At 37.8% G+C, this 25,281-nt stretch overlaps 1 protein-coding gene across 3 annotated transcripts in view; it reads right to left on the bottom strand.

Moving 5' to 3' along the window:
• The window catches only part of BLM (BLM RecQ like helicase), an 88,917-nt gene that overhangs the window by 23,897 nt on the left and 39,739 nt on the right, over positions 1 to 25,281 (bottom strand). For all 3 annotated transcript variants that reach the window (XM_012763276.3, XM_012763277.3, XM_076004728.1), the window contains 6 exons: positions 24,714 to 24,812; positions 24,355 to 24,503; positions 13,222 to 13,328; positions 11,764 to 11,924; positions 4,415 to 4,610; positions 1,355 to 1,545 (listed from right to left, as the gene is read on the bottom strand). In XM_012763276.3, the coding sequence (XP_012618730.2) occupies positions 1,355 to 1,545; positions 4,415 to 4,610; positions 11,764 to 11,924; positions 13,222 to 13,328; positions 24,355 to 24,503; positions 24,714 to 24,812 (903 nt within the window). The remainder of the gene's footprint in view (positions 1 to 1,354; positions 1,546 to 4,414; positions 4,611 to 11,763; positions 11,925 to 13,221; positions 13,329 to 24,354; positions 24,504 to 24,713; positions 24,813 to 25,281) is intronic.

Here is a 25,281-nt window from a genome sequence, read left to right as displayed (position 1 = left end):
CGCCCCCACCATAGGGCCTTTTTTTTTTTTTTTGGCAAATGCTTCTGCCAAGAATGCTCATATCCACAGAGCTGCTCAGCCAATCCCGTCAAGTGTTTGCTCAGATCTCATCTTCTCAGTAAGACTTCTATGGGCCACCTTACCTAATACTGCATCCTGCACCCCACCCATTATTCCTGTCTCCTTACTCTGCTGTGTTTTTCACTACAGTCTGTATCCCTTAACATATACTTATTGTGTGTACTGTTTGTAATCAGCCTCCCTCTGCTAGAATGTAAACTCTACAAGGGCAGGGATTTTTATTTATTTTGTTCAATGATGCATTCCAAATTTCTAGGATAGAGCCTGTTAAAGAGCTCAACAAATATCTGTTGAATGAGTGAACTGATTAGCAACGTTTACAGGGTGGGGTGGGGTGGGATGGGAGGAGATGGTCACTAATCTGCAAACTTTACGCCTGTGCTCTGGCTGGTGCAGCATAACTTTGGAACTATACGTATTAGGCAGTATTCAACTTATAATAGATGACTGCACATATGTGTGCCCCACCTCTGGTCCATACCTTGTTTGCTTGTCAATCTCTAGCACCTTGCAAAGATATTTTAAATAATATACCAAATGTGAAAATGCTTAGTAAACAGTAAAGTACAGTAGACATTAAAACGTAGAATTATACACACCTCCTGGAATCTCAAAAAAAAATAAAATAAAATAAAACGTAGAATTATCATAATTAAATTCAATAACCTCCCAAGGTTATATGAGGATGATAGTGAATTCATCCAGAAGCAATTGCCATTATTCTTCTTTTTGTTGTTTTTTTCTTTCTTTCTTTTTTTTCTTAACAAGACATCTACATATAGCCATTATTCTTTATAGTTTAAAAAGCTAACAAAAAAACTAATGGAGTAATTTAATTGATTTGAATTCAAACACACAGTACACTAGTCATTATTACTCTTTTGAGAATAAGATATTTAAATATAGGTTACAGCTGAATTTAAAATATTCTACTTGCTCATGTTAGATCTTTTTGGATGTATACATATTAATGATATTTCTAAAATATCCTATAATTACCAGTATATATAATACCCTCAATATTTTGGACATGTGGATGTCCAGTACATATGTGTTTTTGCTTCTAATTATAAAGAGAAGATATTCCATAAAATTCCTTTTCAAAATGTTTCTATTCCAAATTACTATAAGGAGGAAGTCATCTTTCCCTGGTTTAGTCCCTTGGGGACAACCACCTATTGTAATCCAATTTGTATCTATATTTCTAAATTAAAAGAAAAAATATCTTGGCAATTCCCTTAATTATAAAGAATTTTAAAATTTCTTATTTTACCTTTGTTTTACAGCAATTATCACAAGAAACATCTGGGTATTTCTTACAAAAATTAGAATTAAATCCATTTTCACCAAAGTAAGCCAAAAGCTGTATTCTCCGGCATTCTGTTATATTTTCACAGTAATGTACCATGCTATACAAATTATTGAAGTGAGTCTCTTTTGTGTGATGATTTCCATCTTTTTCCACTAAAAGAGAAAGAATATAGTAAAACATACTTATGTCTGAGAAAAATAGGGAATATCAGAATATCAGAGAAATATTTAGAATAGATCCATACAACTTTAAACATTAAATAAGAAAATTACTATCAACAGCATTATGTCAATATGATATCATCCATATTATAGTTAACTGGGAATTTATATTTATCACTCAAGATTTTAGTTTTATAGGAATAAATGTTAGATTTTTTTTTTTCAAATTGAAAAAATATTTTTCAAATCTTCATTCTCCCCAGCGATGAAGGTTTGACTTACATTTATTATATTTAGCAGATAATCATGTACTGAACTGAACATCCAAAGTAAGCAGAGCAGGGGACGATGGAGTGGGCTGCACACTGCCCTGAGTATCTGAGGTCAAAGTAGTTATGCCAGTGGTTCCAACACTGTGCCAATAACCCCTGGGATGTTGTAGTGAACTCACAGGGGTGGGACATTTTAAATTTAAGGGAAACACAGCAATACTTGACATCTGTTAACATCACACAAACCTCTAGTCTGAGGTAGTTCATGGTCTTACCATCAGATTGTACTACATTCCTTTCAAGAGTATCATTATCTTTGCAAAGCTGGAATTTTGGCAGTGGCTATGATAAAAACAAGTATATCAAGAAAATCAATGTGAAACAGGAAATGAGGGTGGCAGTATCCAATTTGATTCCAAAGTTTGAGAGCAGCAGGTGCATACTTCCCCTTAGTAAGCAATTATGGTTACTTAAGAATAAAACAAAACTATTATTTTTCTGCCAGTTTATGAGTATTATTTTTTCCAAATGGTTGCTAAGTTATTAGGACTTAAATACTTATTAACTTATTTGCACCTAATATAATGTAGGTTTTGTAAATGGGCAAATAAAGTATAAAAATTTCATTTTTTCCACTGAGAATCATCTTGGAGTCAGATAAACTAGGGTTCCATCAGGACTCTGCCACTTACTAGTTCTGTATCTCATTTTCTTCCTCTGTATGGAGGAAAGTAATAGTCCTATCTTTCAGGGTTGTTGTGCAGATGAAATAAGTTGATGTATGTAAAGCATTTAGAACAGCATATACTAAGTGCTAAAGAAAAACTATCTATAATAATTACTATTACAGTGTTACTACTACTACTATTCCTACCGCTCCTGTTGCTGTTATAACAGTGATCTTGGGGACAAGTTACAAAACCTTTATGAAGCTCACTTTCCTAATGGTAGTAGTTCTACTTCAAAAGCTAGTAGTTCTGAGCAAATGAGGTAATAAGGTGATACATGCAGTGTTTGCCACAGTGCTTGCTAAGTGCCAGTCCTCATGCTCAGTATCTCTGCCAGACTTAATTCAAAAGTGGTCTCAAAATAAATAAATGGGCCGGGCGCTGTGGCTCACGCCTGTAATCCTAGCTCTTGGGAGGCCGAGGCGGGCGGATTGCTCAAGGTCAGGAGTTCAAAACCAGCCTGAGCAAGAGCGAGACCCCGTCTCTACTATAAATAGAAAGAATTTAATTGGCCAACTGATATATATATAAAAAATTAGCCGGGCATGGTGGCGCATGCCTGTAGTCCCAGCTACTCGGGAGGCTGAGGCAGAAGGATCACTCAAGCCCAGGAGTTTGAGGTTGCTGTGAGCTAGGCTGACGCCACGGCACTCACTCTAGCCTGGACAACAAAGTGAGACTCTGTCTCAAAAAAAAAAAAAAAAAAAAAAAAAAATAAATAAATAAATAAATAAATGCATTTAGGAAATATATTTAACTATCAAAACCTTGTAGAAAAATGGGCAAAGGATATAATAAAATTCTAAAATATGTATTCACTTTTACTCAGCAAGTTTGTCTAGAAATATACCCTATATAAATAATTGTACAAATGCCCAAAGATACCTATCCAAAGATGTTCAATATAGCATTTTTTTGCTAATATATATATATATATATATATATATATATATATATATTTTAAATTTCAGGATATTATGAGGGTACAAACACTTAGGTTACATTTTACGTTTTTGCCTCACCCAAGCGAGGATTAGAGGCATGCCCTTCCCCTCTACAATGCTCACCGCACCCATTAGTTGTGAGTTTACCCCCCAATACAGCATCGTTGACAACAGTGAAAGATAATAAACAATCTAAAGATCTATTAAGAGGAGATTAGTTTAATAAACATGGAATGATCATACTATGGAATTCTATATAGTCAAACTATGCATATTAAATGAAGTGATAATTACACCCTAGGGCTGACTAAAAAAATCAGGTCACTATATATATATAAATAAATACTATATATATATAAACAGTATGTGTAACATAATCCTAGTTACATTTTAAAACATAACCATTTGGAAAAGGTAAACACCAAGTATCATAAGATATTGCCTGCTTCTAATGGGGGAGAACAGGGATGAGACAGTACAGGCATATACAGAGTTTCAGCTCTCTTGGTTGTTTTATTTCTTAACCTGGAAGGTAGTACATGAGAGTTGATTATTTTCTCCTTTTTATCGTTATGCATGTTTGAAGTATGTGTGATGTGCAAGAATACATGTAGAAATTGGGTCTGAAAGGATACAGAGGAAACCAGTAAGTGGAGTTATTTCTTAGGGTAAAACTACAAGGAATGGTTTGTAAATTTTCTGCCTTGTACATGTCTGTACCATTTGAGTTTTACATAACAAGCACGTACCACTTTTATAATAAAAAAGAACTAAAATAAAATTTCCAATCTATGTAAATATCTCTACTATTCTATGACTATTTAAGGAAAACTGTACCAAAAGTACCACAATAGCAGTAGATTACTATCATGAGACTGAAGATAATAGGATGTCTCTACAGTGGAGCTTGGCTTACTCATTATAAGTCTTTTTAGTCTGGTCACATCATGATAGGTATAGAAAAGCAGGCAGTGAGAAGTTTCCCCATCTCTTCCAGCTCTACCAGATTCTTGGTAGTAACCCTCCATGGACTTAGGGAGAGAGGCGTGAATCACAAATCGCACGTCAGGTTTGTCAATCCCCATTCCAAATGCAACTGTTGCACAGATAACCTGATGTAAAAGCAAAAGCCTATTAGACTCATAATGCACTTACGGGAACATTTTAATAATAAATGCTTTTAAAAGCTCTATTCCTTATTTTGTTTTAAAATGTACTTTATACAACAACCCAATATCTTAACCTGGTCCCATCATTTGGCATAACTAATATGAGATTTTCATGTTGACAACTTGCAGCTCTATTAAGAAGGTAAAGAGGGGCTGGGCACGGTGGCTCACATCTGTAATCCTAGCACTCTGGGAGGCCAAGGCGGGAGGATGACTTGAGCTCAGGAGTTCAAGACCAGCCTGAGCAGGAGTGAGACCCCCGTCTCTACTAAAAATAGAAAAAATTAGCTGGGCATGGTGTTGAGTGCCTATGGTCCCAGGTAGTTGGGAGGCTGAGGCAGGAGGATCACTTGAGCAAAGGAGTTTGAGGTTGCTGTGAGTTACACTAATGCCACAGCACTCTAGTCTAGGGAACAGACCGAGACTCTGTCTCAAAAAAAAAAAAAAAAGAAGGTAAAGAGAAGCTGGGGGTGGCAGACACTTTCTTGTACAATTAGGTATTATCACTTATCACATAAGGGAGCCAGAATCAATTGCAGCCAGCCTATGATGTGTTGCCACTGTTCTGTATTTCTGAAGACAGAATCTTACTCTGTCACCCCAGCTAGAGTGCAGTGGCATCATCATAGCTCACTGCAACCTCAAACTCCTAGGCTCAAGCGATCCTTCTGCCTCAGCCTCCCTAGTAGCTAGGACGCCAGACATGTGCCACCACACCTGGTTAATTTTTCTATTTTTAGTAGAGATGGGGCCTCGCTCTTGCTCAGGCTGGTCTTAACTCCTGAGCTCAAGCAATCCTTATGTCTTGGCCTCCCAAATCCCAGAGTGCTAGGGTTACAGGCATGAGCCACCATATCCTGCCTCTCTTATTTTCTTTGATATTGATGTGTAGGGGGGTTTTGCTCACATAGCCATGATATCCAGGTCAGCGATCATAAGCAACGAGTTGCTCAGGAGCTCTGGGGTGTTCCCTAGGCTCGAGCTCTCAGAGATAATTGCTATTAGCTCCTGCGATGATTCAGGAACAATGGTATTCTTACCTGCCCCACTGCTTACCATCACTTTTCCCAGTGGAACCAGCTGATCACACACCAACTCCTTTTATTTATCAGCTGATTCAAAGTCAAAGCTTGTGAAATTTTAATTGAAACACATGTGGGTAAAAGTCTGAGAGCTGCATACACTTTAAAAAGAGAAAAAGGACTGTAGATTTTGGCCCATACAAATTAAGGGGAGCAAGGTGACATAATAGTTAACTTTCAGGAGCCTGATAAATCAGTTTTCTTTTCTTTTCTTTTCTTTTTTTTTTTTTTTTTTTGAGACAGAGTCTCAATTTATTGCCCAGGTTAGAGTCAGTGCCGTGGCATCAGCCTAGCTCACAGCAACCTCAAACTCCTGGGCTCAAGCGATCCTCCTGCCTCAGCCTCCTGAGTAGCTGGGACTACAGGCATGTGCCACCATGCCCGGCTAATTTTTTTCTATATATATATTAGTTGGCCAATTAATTTCTTTCTATTTATAGTAGAGGCGGGGGGGGGGGGGTCTCACTCTTGCTCAAGCTGGTTTTGAACTCCTGACCTTGAGCAATCCACCTGTTTCAGCCTCCCAGAGTGTAGGATTACAGGCGTGAGCCACCTCGCCTGGCCAATCAGTTTTCAAGAATATCCATTTCAGTTGCAAATTTAGGACCTATTTAACCCAGACCAAAATGTTATATCTCCAGGCAAAATTACATTATACAAATAAAGCTGCAAGTCTTTTTGCAGCACTTAAAAAATGAATTGCTACTGCAAGAACTGTATTTCAAAAGCAACCAAAATATCTGGCAGCCAGACCGAGGCTAATGATATGATTTCGGTAACTGTATCAAAGAAAGGAACTGCAAGCTACAGAGTATGTGGACAGCAAAGGAGGAGTACGTTTATCAACACTGGGATTGGCAGCGACCACACTCTAGGTTAGTCATCCATCTCATTTTATGACACTTTGATCATAAGCAAGTCTCCTCAGAAGAAGGAAATCTACTGTAGCCTCTGGTGATGGGGAGCAGAAAGGCTGTGAGGTGAGATGTGCCAGCCTCCAGTCCCAAAGCAAGGCCTGCAGGGTTTCATGGACCCACGTGACTCTCCCAGCAGCAGGGTGGGCGCGTGCCTGCGAGGCACAGTCTGCAAGCACAGTCTGAGGCCACGAGGATGCCAACTCCTTCTGGAAGCTCTTATTTTGTATAACTGGGAAAACTGGCTTTGTTTAATTGTAACTTCCTTCTTTACGTCTGTGTTGTTTTTAAAACTTAGGGTACAATCATTCTTTGTGAAGAAAAACAACCAAGTTTTATTCTGTCTCACGAATCTAAGATCAAGGCTGTCCAGCTGGTGTAGCATAACCTACCGCTTGACTGCAAGGATTAGCAAGTCTGAGAGCAGAAACAATTAGATTAAAAAACACTCAGTTTTTAACCATATTTAGTCAAATTATTATATATATGTCTACATATATCTTCATTGTAGATTATGCTACATATAAAGATTTAAAGAACTTGGAAAATAATCTCTTAATTAAATGATTAGAAATAATCACTCTTAAATTCTAGACTACTTCCTTCCAGGCTTTCTTCTTTTGTTATTGTTTTTTGTAATCAATTTTCTTTTTATACGGTTAAAATTATATACTTTTTTTTTAAGACAAGGTCTTGCTCTGTCGCCTGGGCTAGAGTGCAGTGGCATCATCATAGCTCATGCAATCTCAAGCTCCTGGCCTCAAGTGATCTTCCTTCCTCAGCCTCCTGAGTAGCTGGGACTATAGGCACCCACCATCATGCCCAGGTAATTTTCCTATTTTGTTGTAGAGACAGGGCCTCACTCTTCCTCACACTGGTCTCGCACTCCTGAGCTGAAGCGATCCTTCCATTTCGGTCTCCCAAAGTGTTGGGATTAGAGGTATGAGCCACCTCACCCAGCTGAGATTATGTACTTTTGAAGCCCATTTTCTCCTATCTTTCTCCAACATTAGCATTTGAACATCTTCATACATTTCTGTTGCCTGGACTAGAGTACAGTGGCATCACCATAGCTCACTGCAACCTCAAACTCCTGGCCTCAAGCAATCCTTCCGCTTCAGCCTCCCAAAGTGCTAGGATCACAGGCGTGAGGCACCACACCTGGCATCATAAACCAGTTTTACTAGAGGAATGTACCATCATGTACCCCATCTTTCTCTCAAGACATGTAAACTATTTATGTTAGGTTATTTAGTACTAAATATTAGGCTATTTATTATTATAAAAAACACTGATGTAAATTCCATGCCCACTTTTCAGATCTGGGGCTCTTGACATAGCCAGCCATACTGTTTACCAGAAAGGCTCTGATGAGTACTGCATAAAAGTGCCTCTTAAAGCACTGTTACTAAAGATTAAATAAAAATTTGCTAATTAAAGGTGAAAAATGGTCTCTTATTGTTTTAAAATTTGAATTGCTATGGTTAGGAAAGTTGAGCTTTTTTTTTTTTTTTTTGGAGACAGAGTCTCGCTTTGTTGCCCAGGCTAGAGTGAGTGCCGTGGCGTCAGCCTAGCTCACAGCAACCTCAAACTCCTAGCTCAAGCAATCCTCCTGCCTCAGCCTCCCAAGTAGCTGGGACTACAGGCATTCGCCACCATGCCCGGCTAATTTTTTGTATATATATTAGTTGGCCAATTAATTTCTTTCTATTTATAGTAGAGACGGGTCTCGCTCTTGCTCAGGCTGGTTTCGAACTCCAGACCTCCAGCGATCCGCCCGCCTCGGCCTCCCAGAGTTAGGATTACAGGCGTGAGCCACCGCGCCCGGTGAAAGTTGAGCTTTTAAAAAACACTTGTATTTCCTCCTTTCCAATAGTCTATTTATTAGGTTAGGCTCATTTACTATTGAGACTCATGTTTTTCTTACCAAATTTTTCAAGCTTATGATTTATTTGTTGAAAATATATTTCCTATTTTGTTGCCTGCCTTTTAATTTTGTTTGTCAATGTAGAAGTGTTTCGTTTTTAAATAATTTCTAGGAATTATTTCCTTTTAGGCTATTTTCAAGCTTAGATTCTCCTCCACTCAGAGTTCATACATTATAAAATATCAATGCTTTTATTTATCATTCATTCACTCATTTATTTAGAGACAGTCTCACTCTCTTGCCCGGCTAGAGTGCCATGGCATCAGCCTAGCTTACAGCAACGTCAAACTCCTGGGCTCAAGTGATCCTCCTGCCTCAGCCTCCCGGGAGCTGGGACTACAGACATGCGCCACCATGCCCGGCTATTTTCTTTTTCTATTTTTAGTTGTTTGGCTAATTTCTTTCTATTTTTAGTAGAGACGGGATCTTGCTCTTGCTCAGGCTGGTTTTGAACTCCTGACCTTGAGTGATCCGCCTGCCTCGGCCTCCCAGAGTGCTAGGATTACAGGCATGAGTCACCGCGCCCCGCATATTTATCTATAATTTATTTTGATGTGAGACTCTAAAATTCCCCTCATCCGTTTAGTAACATTAGTTGAATAATCTTCCCTTCCTCCCTAATTTTTGTTTGTTTGTTTGTTTGTTTAGAGACAGGGTCTCCATTCTTTTGCTCAGGCTGGAGTGCAGTAGCACCATCATAGCTCACTGTAACCTCAAACTCCTGGGCTCAAGCGATCTTCTTGCCTCAACTTCCCATGCAGCTAGGGCTATAGGCATGTGTTATCATGTCCAGTTCCCTTTTCATTAATATTTTTAAACATTATTTTATTTTAGCGTATTATGGGGGTGTAAGTGTAAAGGTTATGTATATTGCCCATGCCCCCTCCCCCCTTCATTAATTTTTAATGCCTCCCTTATCATATATTTCTTTTATATGCTTTCTAGTGTATTTCTGGAGCTCTGTTTCACTATTCCATAACATACTGCAAACTAGGGTTCATGTATTATGTTTTTGCCCAATTCTTCATTTTTCACTTGACTTTTCTTCCAGGAAACTTCAGAAAAAGTTTATCAAAAACAAAAAACACAAGTTTGATTAGCTTAAATACATAAACTAATATGGGAAGACTAAAATTTGTAATTATTTCAGTGAATATAAATCAGTGACATATTTTGTGAACTTTTTGTATATCTGAAAATGCCTTTCTATTGTTTTCAATATAAATGACAATGAGCTGAGTATGAAATTCTTCCATCTCAGTCTTCCCTCTTCTGATTCCGATGATAGCCGTCTCCTATTTTATATATATATGTTACATATTTATTTATAATACATTTGACTACTATTACCTGTTTCAACTATCCTGTGTTCTTCCTTGAGTATAGGTACTACTCTTAGGCTGAATCTTTACCTCCTGTTGCCAACAAATATCATTTCCCTTTTCCCCCCCTCCCATTCTCAGATTATTCACTATTGCACTGATTTGACTGTCTGTACTGAGTCATCCTATTTGTGTCTTGATACATAATTCTGCTATTAGTTTTGTTTTTCTTATTTGGATAAACTGCATTTTTATTTCTCCCTTCATCTCAGCCTGTCATCTTCTTATGGAAAATTATTTCTAGTTCCTATAAATCAAGTCTTTTTCCATCTTTGTGAGGACAATAGGCTGATAACCTCTAAACTTTTCTTCTATTTTCCCAGTAGAAAATAATTTTGAGAAATATTTTTCCTCTGAATCTTCAGGGTAAATGGGTTTTTTTTTTATTGAGCTGAAAACTTTCAGAGGCTCCAAATAATTATTGGTTGTTTGCTCAAATTCATCCTTGCATTATTTATCTATCCAAGGCTGGGATCTGCTACAATATGAGATGCCTAGAGTGTTCTCAGATTCTCTCTTCTTTTTCTTTCCTCTTTTTATTATATATGTATATATATATATATATATATTTTTTTTTTTTTGAGACAGAGTCTCGCTTTGTTGCTTAGGCTAGAGTGAGTGCCGTGGCGTCAGCCTAGCTCACAGCAACCTCAAACTCCTGGGCTCAAGTGATCCTTCTGTCTCAGCCTCCCAAGTAGCTGGGACTACAGGCATGAGCCACCATGCCCGGCTAATTTTTTCTATATATATTAGTTGGCCAATTAGTTTCTTTCTATTTATAGTAGAGACGGGGTCTCGCTCTTGCTCAGGCTGGTTTCGAACTCCCGACCTTGAGCAATCCGCCCGCCTTGGCCTCCCAGAGAGCTAGGATTACAGGCGTGAGCCACTGCGCCCGGCCTATTTTTTTTTTTTTTTTTAAAACAAACTCAGGCTCAAGTACAATCTCAGCTTCCCTCTTGACCCACCAGGGTGGGGCAAATTAGCCATCTAGAAAAGAGACACCCAACATCATTAGTTATTAGGGAAATGCAAATTAAAATCACAAAGATGTAACACTCTTCACCCACTAGGTGGGTGGTATATTTAAAAAGATGGAAAATAACAAGTATTGGTGAGGAAGTGGAGACAGTGAAACCTCATATGTTGCTGCTAGTGAAAATGTAAAACTATGTAGCCACTTTGGAAAACAGTTTGGCAGTTCCTCAAAAAGTTAAACAGAGAATTATCATCTGACCCAGCAATTCCATTCCTAGGTATCTACCTAAGAGAACTGAAAACATATGTCCACACAAAAACTTATGCACAAATGTTCACAGAACCATTATTCGTAGTAGCCAAAAAGTAGAAAAAAACCCAGATGTCTAACCAGCTCATGAGTGGATAAATAAACTATAGTATATCCATATAATGTAATATTATTTGACCATAAAAAGGTATGAAATACTGATATAAACCTTGAAAAATTATGCTAAGTAAAAGAAAATAGTCACAAAAGCATATATCTATATGATTTCATATAGAAATGAAATTTTATATGAAACATATACAATAGAAAAATCTATAGAGACAGATTAATAGTGGTTAGTAGATTAGTGGTTGCCAGGGACTGGGATTTGAGGGAAGTGACTGGGTGTGAGGTTTCTTTTTGAGGTACTAAAATGTTCTGGAATTAGTAGTGGTAATGGTTGTATAATCTTGCAAATACACTAAAAACCACTAACTTGTATACTTCGTTTGCTTATATACTATAGAAGACTGTTTCTATTATTTGTTTATTTTAAAAAATGCTACCTGACAGCCATCCTGATTAATCCACTTGTGCTGCACCTCATCTCGGTCAGAGTCACTGAGGCCAGCATGGTAAGCCAGAGCAGCGAGACCATCTTTCTGTAATGTGCCAGCCATTGTGTCACATTCTCGCCTAGAGAGGCAGTAAATTATCCCTGAGTCATCTGTCAAGAAACCAAAACAATATTGAGAAATGAGGACTTTCAACATAAATAACAACACAATTTACATTACGTTCTTAGAAACGTTTGACGCATAAATAGATCTCCATAGTGTTCTTATGGTGTTAAAAGATCACACAGCCAGAATAATTCAAGCAAGGAATTCATATGCACTGGAAATGAGACATGGCTTTAATCCTGTTCCTGCTAATAATGACTCATGAGGGAGACCTGGACAAACCCTGGGCTCTACGTCATGCTGGCTAGAAAGCAGGCAGGCACTCCTTTTCTGCCTTACAAGAACTTAAGTGAAAAGTTTTGTTTCTAAATTTAAAAATTAGAAAGATTTTAATGGGCAACATTAGGGAAATAATTAAGAAAGGAAATTGTGAAATAAAATATACTATAACTATCCAAAGTGTTTTCTAACTTTTTAAAAGACATGGAAAAATACTCAAGATGTAAAGCAGGTTAAGGGTAGAATCACCATATATATGGTAAGCTAATGGAAAGAAAAATGCATACAAAAATACTAGAAGTTAAAAAGCCAAAATGACAACAGTAACTTAGCTCATTGAGTGAAGTTTGTTCTTTGTTTCTTTTTTTGCTTTCTAAATTTTCTACAATGAGCATGTATTATATTTATTTTTTGGTGTATGTTATATTTAAAATAGAAAATAAAGGACACTAAAGAAAAAGTCACCTTTCTATGACAGAGCCAAAAGTATAGAAATATACATTAAGTTATTTATATTAGTCACCTGAGGGAGGTGGGCTGAGAAGGGAGATCACTGGCCTTTTCTTGGTATATGTCTGTATTGTTTGATTTGTTCACACAAACGTGTATACTAATTTTTAAAAAATAAAATATTAATAGAAGAGTTTACTGAAAAAAATCTGCATGGAAAAGTAGAAAGTGGAAAACCACTATGAATTTCAGAATCTCATTTTAGTTAACATAACTCAAAGGTAGACACACTTGGGAGAAGGCACTAAAACAAAAAGCTGTATAATTCATACACTTATAAAAGCCAGAGGAAAGACATTGAATTCAAGTATTATAAGTGTGTAGGAGGGAGTACTTAATATATTTTTTGTTAGGGTTTATTTTTATCAAACCAAATGAGATTTTATAATTTCCAGAAGTGAGAGAGTCTCAATATTCTCTACAAATAGCAAGTTAGTGCTATCATAATGCAAAAAGACATGTTTAATATGCAATTTTACATATCCCATTGTGGTACTAAAAAGACATTTATCTATTACTTCTAGGCATAATTCATTACATGGCTGTACTCACGTGGGTGATGCTTTCTGATCCATTCTAAGCAATCAAATGCCACCTTTTTAGGCTTTTTCGGTAATACATAGTATTTCAGATTATGTCTGTTAAAGCTCATGCTAAACCTAAGAGAGGTCCCAAACATAAAATTTAGTCATTATGAGAAAATACAGCTTTAGCCATTGTTATGGACAAAATGTATCCCCCTAAAATCCTAACCCCCTGTGTGATAGTATAATATTAGGAGTTGGGTCCTGTGGGAGGTAATTAGGTCATGAGGATGGAGTCATGTATGAGACTGGTACTCTTATAAGTAGAGAGCTCGCTGGATTCCTCTTCCCCCATATGTGAGGATACAAAATCAATACTGCCATCTACAAACCAGGAAGAGGGATCTCACTAGACAAGAGATCTATCAGCATCTTTAATCTTAGACTTTCCAGCCTCCAGAACCATGAGAAATAAATTTTAAGCATCCCGTCTATGGCATTCTGTTACAGCAGCCCAAACTGACTGAGACATCCATCTTTGAAAATTAAGCACTGATTTTCCACAATGCAAACCTAATTATCAAATTGACTTAAGTTGAACATTGTCATTGGCAGCTTATACTGAAATGGAAGTTAGGGTTAAAAAAAAGAATGGTGATAAAGACGGAACGTCTGTGAGACTAGATGACAAAAAATTAGGACTGTAGAAGAGAAATGTAGGAAAGACAAGGTAAGCCTCCAAGATGAGGCTGATTAAAAGCAGAGATGCCTAGAACATTATTTAAAAGATTAAGAATATCACAGAGGAAACATATGCATATTTTTAGGCCAAGAACATTCCCAAATTTTGACTGTGTACATAAAGAGCTGATTGCAGGGCAGCAGAAGGAGCGAAAGCCCTACAGATCACAGATTACTTTATTTTTGCTCTGTTCCCTAAAGGGAATGTGGCTGACTCTGAGACAGATGTGCTCCTCCTTCTCCTCTGGTCTAGTGCTCTTGGCATCCCATTTCCGCCCTCCCATTTCCTCAGGGAGCACGTTCTCTCCAATATCTCCTCTCTCATATTTTCAGCTTCTTCTGTGAATTCTTTCCTTCTGTCTCTGAATATGTTCTAGGACCACTTATTCCAAAAACAACAAAAGCTTCACTCGACCGTATCTTCTATTCCACTTCTCTCTTTCCCTCCAATGGCAAGTTTCTCAAAAGATATTATACTTATGTCCTTAACCAACTAAACACATATCCAATTTCAATTCTTATCACTTCTGTTCTGACTTTTGCTACTATCATTTTACCAAAATTATTTTTTCCGAAGCTTTTAAAACTAAAGAAAGGTCAGGAAATGTTTACAGGGTCTCTGCCTTCCACTGCTCCAAGTTTCAACTATATCCAATCCGCAGGAGAGGTAACACTGTGGAACAAGTTAAGGTAGAGCACAAAGACATTTCCATATTTGGGGTGACAGATAAAAACAAAGACCATAAATTGCAATAACCTATGGTAGGGTGGGTGCCTGTATACAGGGGTGCAGATCAGAGGGAGAAAATCAGAGGCTTTCTGTTTTTGTATCTAAATCCAAGCTAGATGGGTCCATGCAATAGGCAGCAGTAATCTTCTCCCTGCATTTGGTCTGCGCAATGGCTGGTCTCTCAGACCTCATTCTCTCTGACCTCTCCATACTCCATGTTGCTGGTTATCCTTACCAAAAACCTCTATCAGCTCTTGCAACTTTATATTCCTCTGGGTTCTTCTCCACTTATGTCTCTGATTTCTCCATCTCCTTCTCTACTTTCTTTGTTTACTCCTTGAGAATTACCACCCCCACCCCAATACCTGGCTCTCTTCTCTTCTCTCTTGTATTATTAATATCTCCTTCAGCACTCTTATTACTTTGAATAGCACCCATATTTCATTCCCATAATTCTCAAATTTTGCCCTCAGGTTAGAACTCTTTTCAGAGTTCCAAACCACATTTCAGCATCTTTTTAGACCAGTGGTCTAAAATTAGGGTGTGCATACCCCTAGGGGTTCACAAAGATGTTCTAAGGGTATACGAGCAAAGATAATTTTAAAGGAATCCAGATCCTCAATTTTTTTTTTTTTTTTTTAGGCTGGTCAAGTGGTAGATCCTCAATTTTTACATGCATAGTTGTCCCATGGTATCCATAGGGGATCTGCTCCAAGACCCCCTTGGATACCTAAATCCAAGGATGCTCAAGTCCCTGATGTAAAATGGTGTAGTGTCCGCATATAACCCATGCACACCCCATGTGCTTTAAATCATCTCTGGTAGCATTATTCAGAGCAGTCAAAAAATGGAAACTACAATATACATCAACTGGTGAAAAGATAAAGAAAATGGGGTATACCTAACAATGGAGTATTATCCACCAATAAACCTTGAAAACATGCTGAGTAAAAGCAGTCAGTCACAAAAGACGACATATGGGGTGATTCTATTACTATGAGATATCCAGAGTAGGCAAATCTATATATAGAAATTAGACTAGTGGTTGCCTAGGGCTGGTAGGAGGGATGTGAGGGAAAATGAGATTGGACTGCTAATGGACATGTGTGTTTTTGGAGAGTAATGAAATGTTCTAAACTGTGATGATGGTTGTACAACTCCAAATAAACTAAAAACATTGAATTGTACAATGTGAATTGTATGGTATGTGGATTATATCCCAACAAAGCTGTTATTAAAAACATCTGGCACATAATTTAAAATTTTTGATTTGTGACATAATTGAAAAAACTTAGAATTGTTCACTGGCTAATTTAGCCAAACAAATTACTTTTACTAAAAATAATAAAATGACGAGATTAGAACATAAAGTTGTAGATCACAAATCCAATTAAAACCAAGACAAATATCTCTACCAAAAAAGGACTGTGGGTAACTACCTAAAAGCAATATTCATACAATTTGTTATAATGAAAAAGTTAATAGGCCGGGCGCTGTGGCTCACGCCTGTAATCCTAGCTCTTGGGAGGCCGAGGCGGGCGGATTGCTCAAGGTCAGGAGTTCAAAACCAGCCTGAGCAAGAGCGAGACCCCGTCTCTACTATAAAATAGAAAGAAATTAATTGGCCAATTGATATATATATAAAAAATTAGCCGGGCATGGTGGCGCATGCCTGTAGTCCCAGCTACTCGGGAGGCTGAGGCAGAAGGATCGCTCGAGCCCAGGAGTTTGAGGTTGCTGTGAGCTAGGCTGACGCCATGGCACTCACTCTAGCCTGGACAACAAAGGGAGACTCTGTCTCAAAAAAAAAAAAAAAAAAAAAAAAAAAAAGTTAATAGACCCTTAGATTTTCTTATTACATGTAACAAATCTTACTCTGTCTGTAGGAAAATAGAATATTTAGAATTACCAAATATCTAGTTAGGGACAATTCCCATCAATTGATGAATGGATAAATAAGAGGTAGAGTATTATTCAGCCATAAAAATGAATGAAGTACACAGATCAATGCTACAACACAGATGACCCTTGAAAACATTATGCTCAGTGAAAGAAGCCATGCACAAACAAGAAGGGGAGTATGGGGAGTAATTGCTAATGGGTCGGGTTTTTTATTGGGGTGAAGAAAACTGTAAATTCTAACGTTAGATATTGAGGATGGTTGAACAATTCTGTGAAAATACAAAAAGCCCTATTGAATTGTATCCTGTAAACAGGTGGATTTTATGATGTGGGAATTATATCTCAATAAATATGAAAAAAACACAACATTGGATTCCATTGTTCTTGACTAAGAATGTACTGAATGTTAAATATTGTATTGGATGGTAAGTATTATCAGGTCCTGGGTGTCAAACTCATGTCACTTGAAAGTGATGTGTGAGGAAACACGAGACAACTTGAGCTCAGCTCTTGTTGCTTTCACAATTGAGATAGTTGTCATGGGGATGTATACTAAAGTGTTAATGTGAATTGAAAAATGAAGTCAGTGGGGTTCAGTGGTATGTGTCTGTAGTTTTAGCTACTTGGAGCTAAGGTGGGATCACTTAAGCCCAGGAGTTCGAGACCAGCCTGGGTAACATGTGAGACCCCATCACTATAAAAAATTTACAAATTACCCAGGTGTAGTGGTACACACCTGTAGTCTCAGCTACTCAGGAGACTGAGGTGGGAGTATTGTTCGAGCACAGGAGTTGGAGGCTGTGGCGAACTATGATTGCGCCACTGTAATCCAGCCTGAGCGACAGAGTGAGACCTTGCCTTTATTAAAAAAGAAAGAAAAGAAAAGAAAAGAAAAGAAAAGAAAAGAAAAGAAAAGAAAAGAAAAGAAAAGAAAAAAGAAATCTAATTTGGCTGATTGATTTGGCAAAAAAGACTGGCTTTGTCAATTAGATTATATAGCAGTCATTTCCCATTATTGGAAAGAGCTAGTCTGCAGCCACAAAGTTTTGACAAAACTATATTTAAAAGCACATCACAAAATAAAAACATTTTCTCAAAAATACCATATTAGGGCTAGGCCCAGTGGCTCACGCCTGTAGCCTAGCACTCTGGGAGGCCAAAGCGGGTGGATCGTTTGAGCTCAGGAGTTTGAGACCAGCCTGAGTAAGAGCGTGACCTTGTCTCTACCAAATACAGAAATAAGTTAATTGGACAGCTAAAAATATATAGAAAAAATTAGCTGGGCATGGTGGTGCATGCCTATATTTCCAGCTACTGGGGACGCTGAGGCAGAAGGACTGCTTGAGCCCAGGAGTTTGATGTTGCTGTGACCTAAGCTGACACCATGGCACTCTAGCCCAGGCAACAAAGTGAGACTCTGTCTCAAAAAAAAAAAAAAAAAAAAAAAGAGAAAAAATACCGTATTAGGAAAGGTGTACTGAAACTAACAATATTTTGATTTCCCCAGACTCTACCAAATATAGTGGATACATAATACAGGGTTCTTGTTGAAAGAATAATAAGAATACTTAATAGTCATTAGATAAGTCTTGCAAAGCTTAGGGTATATTTTCCAAAAAATAAAGTGAATAACCATTGATCTTGCTTATTTTGCCAGCCAGGTCGTTTACAATTATTTGTTTGCCACAAAATTTGAAGGACCTAATTGAGCTGTCAGCTAACAGATCATTAAAAGTAATTTCTGATGACAGATCATTATGTCATTTTGGCATATATGTCAGAAGAAATTCAAATAATTGAGTGTTACTACTATATAAAATGCTTTCCGTTTCCATCTACTTGTTTATGTGAGCAACATTCTTAGTGCTTACAACTATACAAATAAGAAATACGAGCTGACTCAATTTGTCTGCAGATATGTGATCTAACTTAAAAACAAAAAGTTCTGCAGTGGCTTACGCCTGTAATGCTGGCATGCTGGGAAGCTGAGGCAGGTGGATCCTTTGAGCTCAGGAGTTTGAGACCAGCCCTAGCAAGAGCGAGAACCTGCTCTACTAAAAAAAATAGAAAGAAATTAGCCAGACAACTAAAAAAAATAATAAATTAGCCATGCATGGTGGCACATGCCTGTAGTCCCAGCTACTTGGGAGGCTGAGGCAGGAGGATTGCATGAGCCCAAGAGTTTGAGGTTGCTGTGAGCAAGGCTGACGCCACAGCACTCTAGCCCGGGCAACAAAGAAAAAAAACAAAAAACCTCCAATAAGTTCTATCTCATTAAAAGATATATTCTCAATCAAAATTTATGTTTAAGAATTATTTTCAAAACATTAAGCTGTTCAAATCAATTATATACTATTAATACTAATGAGTGCAATAATTCAATATAGACAATGGTCCACATTTGACTTAATGATTTTTTGTTTCTAGAATGGTGCATATAGCAGAAATAGTACTTAGAGTACCCCACACAACCATTCTGTTTTTTCACTTTCACAGTACTGTATTCAATAAATTACATAAGCTATTAATACTTTGTTATAAAATAGACTTTGCGTTAGATGATTTTGCCCAACTGTAGGCTAATGTCAATTTTCTGAGTACATTTAAGGTGGGCTAGGCTAAGCTATGATGTTCGTTAGGTTAGGTGTATTAAATGAATTTTGACATGATACTTTCAATTTATGAGGAGTTTATTGCAACATAACCCCATAGTAAGTCAAGGAGATCTATATAGAGAATTTTGGTATAGAAAATTAAAAAACAAGCCGGGCGTGGTGGCTCACGCCTGTAATCCTAGCACTCTGGGAGGCCGAGGTGGGTGGATTGCTCGAGGTCAGGAGTTCAAAACCAGCCTGAGCGAGACCCCGTCTCTACTAAAAATAGAAAGAAATTAATCGACCAACTAAAAATATACATACAAAAAATTAGCCGGGCATGATGGCACATGCCTGTAGTCCCAGCTACTCAGGAGTCTGAGGCAGTAGGATCGCTTCAGCCCAGGAGATTGAGGTTGCTCTGAGCTAGGCTGATGCCACGGCACTCACTCTAGCCTGGGCAACAAAGCGAGACTCTGTCTCTAAAAAAGAAAAAAAAAGAAAATTAAAAAATAAATTTTCATGTATACACATATTTTTCTTACAGGTAAGTATGACAGAGTAAGCAATAAGATTTAATGCATAAAAAAATTACCTTAAGATACAATTCTGTGGGAGGAAATAAAAGGAAAATATGAGTTCAAAGAAAAAACAGAAAAGGTAAACTAACTATTAAAGAGTTTTAAGTTTTTTAAAGTATCTTGTAAATGAATGATAGCACAAAATTGCTATTGCTTTTATATTCCAGTGGATACTTTTTTTTTTTTTTTTTCTGAGACAGAGTCTCACTTTGTTGCCTAGGCTAGAGCTGTGGCGTCAGCCTCGCTCACAGCAACCTCAAACTCCTGGGCTCAAGCGATCCTCCTGCCTCAGCCTCCCAAGTAGCTGGGACTACAGGCGTGCGCCACCATGCCCGGCTAATTTTTTTTTCTATATATATTAGTTGGCCAATTAATTTCTTTCTATTTTATAGTAGGGATGAGGTCTCGCTCTTGCTCAGGCTGGTTTCGAACTCCTGACCTTGAGCAATCCACCCGCCTCAGCCTCCCAGAGTGCTAGGATTACAGGCGTGAGCGTGCTGGGCCCCAGTGGATACATTTTAACAAGTAAGGTAACAACTTTGTTTTAAAATGTTGATACTTACAAGGGACCACATTCTCTTTATTTAAACTGATACTGAAAAATTTTAGATGTCAAGTTAAAAATATACAAGTGGTACATAGTTTTCCAAGCTTCTTTTAGGAGGTACATGTGACCAAAGAAAGTATATAGATCACTGTCTTGGTCATCTACACTCATCCCTTAAACATCCCAACGCCACACATCTAAAATCAAATTCATTACCCATTCTCCCTCCCAACCTTCTCTCCTCCTCCATTTCCAGTTATGGTCAATGGTGTTAGTCCCCTGCCCCAGAAACTAGTATAAACCTCAGCTGCATCCACCTTTCTCATCCCAATCAGCTGCAAGTCCTTTTGATTCAACAATGCCCTTTCTCTTGACTCTTTCCCTTCCTTCTGTCACCACCACCATCTTCTCTTTCCTAGATGATGGCCAATAGGTTTCTAAAGGGCTGCCCTGCCTCTAATCTCTTGTTTTCTCACTTCATCTTCTATTCTCTTGCCAGAGTTATCAGTCAACCATACAGTTCAGATCAAGCCACTTCCTAGGTCCAAGTGCCTATGGAATAAAGTCCAAACACTTCACCATCATTATATGCAAGACCCTCCAGGATCTGGCCTCAAGCCATCTAGCCAGGGTCATTCCTTCTCTATGTTTTTCCACTTACCCAGTGGATTAGTCACCATTCCTGGGGTCTGACCTGTACATTCATGCCAGAAACTTCAACCCTGAATTCTTACTCTTTGTCTGGCAGTATATAAATTATATCTCAATACCGCTAAACTTTTTTGAAAAACCACTCATGCTACAATGCCCAGTTCCTTTATAAAACTCTATGTCATTACTTCCAGTTAATCTTGCCTTCCTGAGTTCCTGTTGTCATAATTACATCTCTAATCACTACTTTCTTCATGTTATTTGATGTAGTATTTAAAGGATTCTGAAACCAGATATCTGGAGTTTAAGTCCTTATTCCAACCCTTGTTAGGTGTATGTCCTTGTTCAAGTTACTTAATCTCTTTGTGCCGCAGATCCCTTATCCATAGAATAGGGAAAATAGGAGCACCTACTTCATAAGACTTTTGTGTGGTTAAGTTAATACATTTAAAATCCCAATAGTGCCTGGCACATCGTATAGGCTAACCATGTAAGTTTAGGTTATTATTATCATTGAATTATAGTTAACTGTATATGTCTGTCTCTTTGCTATCTCCCAGTTCATACTTTAGGGCCCCAAGGGAAGGAATAAAGCCATGTTTTATTATCCATCCCTGTATTTCCCAAAGAACATTGTCACAGACTGGCAGGAGGAGAGGAGAACAGGGGTCATGGCTCTAATTCTAGAGATACCTGACTTTACCAGGGCCACGACACACCAGTAGTCAGGCAAATTTAAACCAAACAGGAGCTTGTTGGTAGAAAAGATCCCAAAATAGTGTACCAGAAAGCATTCTTTAAAATCTTCTACTTCCACTAAGTGATTTATACCCTTCCAAATGCAGAGAAGTACAAAATATATTAAGGAGTCAATAGACTTGCCCAAATTTTCACATTTTACCCCACATTTACGAAAATTCCTCCATGTGTTTCATTTATTCATTCTTACTAAATGCCAATTATGCACAAGGCACCATGTGCTAGAGTCTAGAAATCTACAATATTGCTTTCCCACACAGATCTTCTCCCTACAGAACTGAGGCCAAGGCGGGAGGATTGCTCAAGGTCAGGAGTTCAAAACCAGCCTGAGCAAGAGTGAGACCCCGTCTCTACTAAAAAATAAAAAGAAATTAATTGGTCAGCTAAAAATATATAGAAAAAATTAGCTGGGCATGGTGGCGCATGCCTGTAGTCCCAGCTACTTGGGAGTCTGAGGCAGCGCTTGAGCCCAGGAGTTTGAAGTTGCTGTGAGCTAGGCTGACGCCACGGCACTGTAGCCCGGGCAATAGAGTGAGACTCTGTCTCAAAAAAAAAAAAGAGAAAAAGAACTAGAAAGAGATTCAAGGTGTTGGCCTCTAAATAAGTAACTATGTGCACTGTTCACTCATCTATAGATCACAAATTCTATATACTTTCATAAAAATGTTATTCTAAAAGTTAAGAAAATGTATATCATTTAACTATGTGCATTTGTCAAATAATATAACTTGATCTAAAAGAACCGTAGACTGAATCTGGCACAAGCTAAAGGAACAAAGCTAAAAACAGTGCCTATTAGAAAAAAAAATTTGTACACCAATGTAGTATTTGTATAAGCAAATTTCTGCATAAAGGTTATTTCTTAGAACCTAAAGTATAATATGGCATCTTAAATACAGTGTAATAATGCATCTCAATTATGAAAGCCAAATATCTTTCCCCCCCAAATTTTACACAAACATTCCTCTGTGAGATTAAATTAAAATATTCCACACCAAATTTTGTGATTACACACACAAAATTCTGAGGGCTTTAAATATTCTTGCACTTGAGTGTGATCACTAGTGCCACATAAAAGTGCTATTAAGCAACAAAATATTTTAGGCTTGAACCAAACAATTTAATGCCAATTAAATTCTGGAATAAACCCAAAGTACTTAAATTCCTTGTTTTAGATCAAATAATTTAGAAGCTGCCAGCTTAATCTATAAAGGTCTCTGTAGCTATCTTAATACCATGTCTCCTTCATATCTTTCATATGGAACTTTCAGTTCTTCTCATAACCCTGAGAGATACTGTTACTGTTTTCACTGCTTACAATATTTACACAGCCAGTTTGTCTTTACTTTCAAATGAACAAAGCTGTGTTTTAAAAACTCACCCCAATATCCTGTCCAGTCATTACTCCTTCAGGCATTCTACATTAATGGTTTGTATAAATGTATGTATGTATGTACTTTTGAGACAGAGTCTCAAAAATATAGATATAGTGAGACTCTGTCTCCTAGGCTGGTCTGGAACTCAGGGGCTCAAACAATCTTCCTGCTTCAGCCTCCCCAGTAGTTCCGACTATAGGAGTGTGATGCTGCACTTCACTGAAATTAATGTTTATACCTCAAACTTAAAACACATACTAATAAATCAGAAGGAACAAATATTTTTTTCAGCTGGATGTGGTGGCTCACGCCTGTAATCCTAGCACTCCGGAGGCTGAGGTGGGAGGATTGCTGGAGGTCAAGAGTTTAAGATCAGCCTGAGCAAGAACGACACCCTGTCTCTACTAAAAATAGAAAAAATTAGCCAAGTGTGGTAGCATGCATCTATAGTCCTAACTACTCGGGAGGCTGAGGCAGGAGGATTGCTTGAGCCCAGGAGTTTGAAGTTGCTGTGACCTAGGCTGACATCAAGGCACTCTAGCCGAGGTGACAAGGCAAGACCTTATCACGAGCACACACACACAATTTTAACTGTAGCACACAACAGACTTTAAATAAATATTTGCTGAGTGAATGGACCTAACAAAAAATGCATCTGTGTCTATAAACTCAGGTAGATGTACGAAATAATCCAGCAAAACTGTATTTGTGGGGATATTTTTTATGGTAGTTTTTGTGACTGTATAATTATGGATTTGGTGGCAACAAGAAGTATTTTGTTGTTGAGATGAAAACAAAGTAAAAAAGCTGTTGTACATAGTTTCTGGACTGTTCTCAACATCCTGGATATAATTGGGACTTTATAGGAAAATGACAAAGCAGGGTAATCTGTTCATTTCATGAAGTATAGTATACTCTGGGATATATGGAAGCCAAAATGAGATAAATAGAAGTTAATTTATTACCACAACTATATCAGGGTGGACAAGAACAGCATGCAATTTATTCCCTACTTCCAAAGTAGGTGCTGAGGTAGAGTTTTAATTTCAGTAAGTAAAGAAAAATCTTAGGGCCCCAGTTTCTAACCTTTGCTATACATTGGAACAACTCAGGCATTAAAAAAAACATACTGGCTCCCAGCCCCAAACATTCTGATTTAGCTGGCACTGGGCACCACTTGGGCATTGGGATTTTTAAAGCTCCACAGGCAATTCTAACGTGCAGCAACTCTGGGGACCACTGTCCTAGGTTTCTTAATTACATGCCTTTCAGCAACTTACACCTGAGGTCTGGGGATCTTCAGCTGAGTGAGGATGTCTTTCTGCACCCTGGGATTTGCTGTGGCAGTAAGAGCCATCACCGGGACAGAAGGAAACTTCTGACGAAGCATATTCATTCTTTTGTAGTCTTGACGAAAATCATGTCCCCACTAGTTGGGAAAAAAAAATAGCTTTTCAGACTATTTGGATCTTCCTTCTATAAAAAGCCAATGCTGGTTAATATATTAACAACTATCTTACTCTTTAGTAAAATAGCAGACTAGTTCACTGAATGTGGGCTTTTCTTCACTTCTGAAAATACATATACTGTTGGTAGTACATATTTACTGATATTTCAAGACATAAAAAACAGTATTTACCTGACTGACACAATGTGCTTCGTCAATAACAAAACGTGCCAAAAGCTTCCTCTCATATAGATTCTCCAGAGTAGAAATCAGTCTGTTACTTGCACAGACCTAGATCAGAAATACGTTAGACATTTAAAATCATTTAAACACATCACCTTATTGATTTTGTTGTCTTTAAGTTCCGTTACAACTTAAGCTATATTAAAACTTCTATGTAAAAAAAAAAAAATTATGTAAAATCAGTTATTTCAATTTAGAAGTAATAGAACATCACAAATCAGATATTTTAGAATGTTCATCCACATTCAGCAAGCAGCTTATTTATTAGGTCAGTGGTTCTAAAACTTCTTTCTGCCTTAGTACATCTGAGGGGCCACCACACATTTTCACTGGTAACAGGGTTGCAGATCTGTTACGTGCATGAATATTTGAGGGAAAATAACATATATACATATTGCATAGCTCTGTTCAGGGCCTAGAAGTAATGACATTCCAGTACCATCAAGCACATCTAGCACCCACATCTTGACGGACACATCAAAAGGACACAGAAGCCAGCTTTATGGAGGAGCTCTCC

The sequence above is a fragment of the Microcebus murinus genome, chromosome 7, assembly GCF_040939455.1.
Source record: "Microcebus murinus isolate Inina chromosome 7, M.murinus_Inina_mat1.0, whole genome shotgun sequence".
In the NCBI taxonomy this organism is placed as follows: Eukaryota; Metazoa; Chordata; class Mammalia; order Primates; family Cheirogaleidae; genus Microcebus; species Microcebus murinus.
This window is presented reverse-complemented; position numbering and strand designations above follow the sequence as displayed.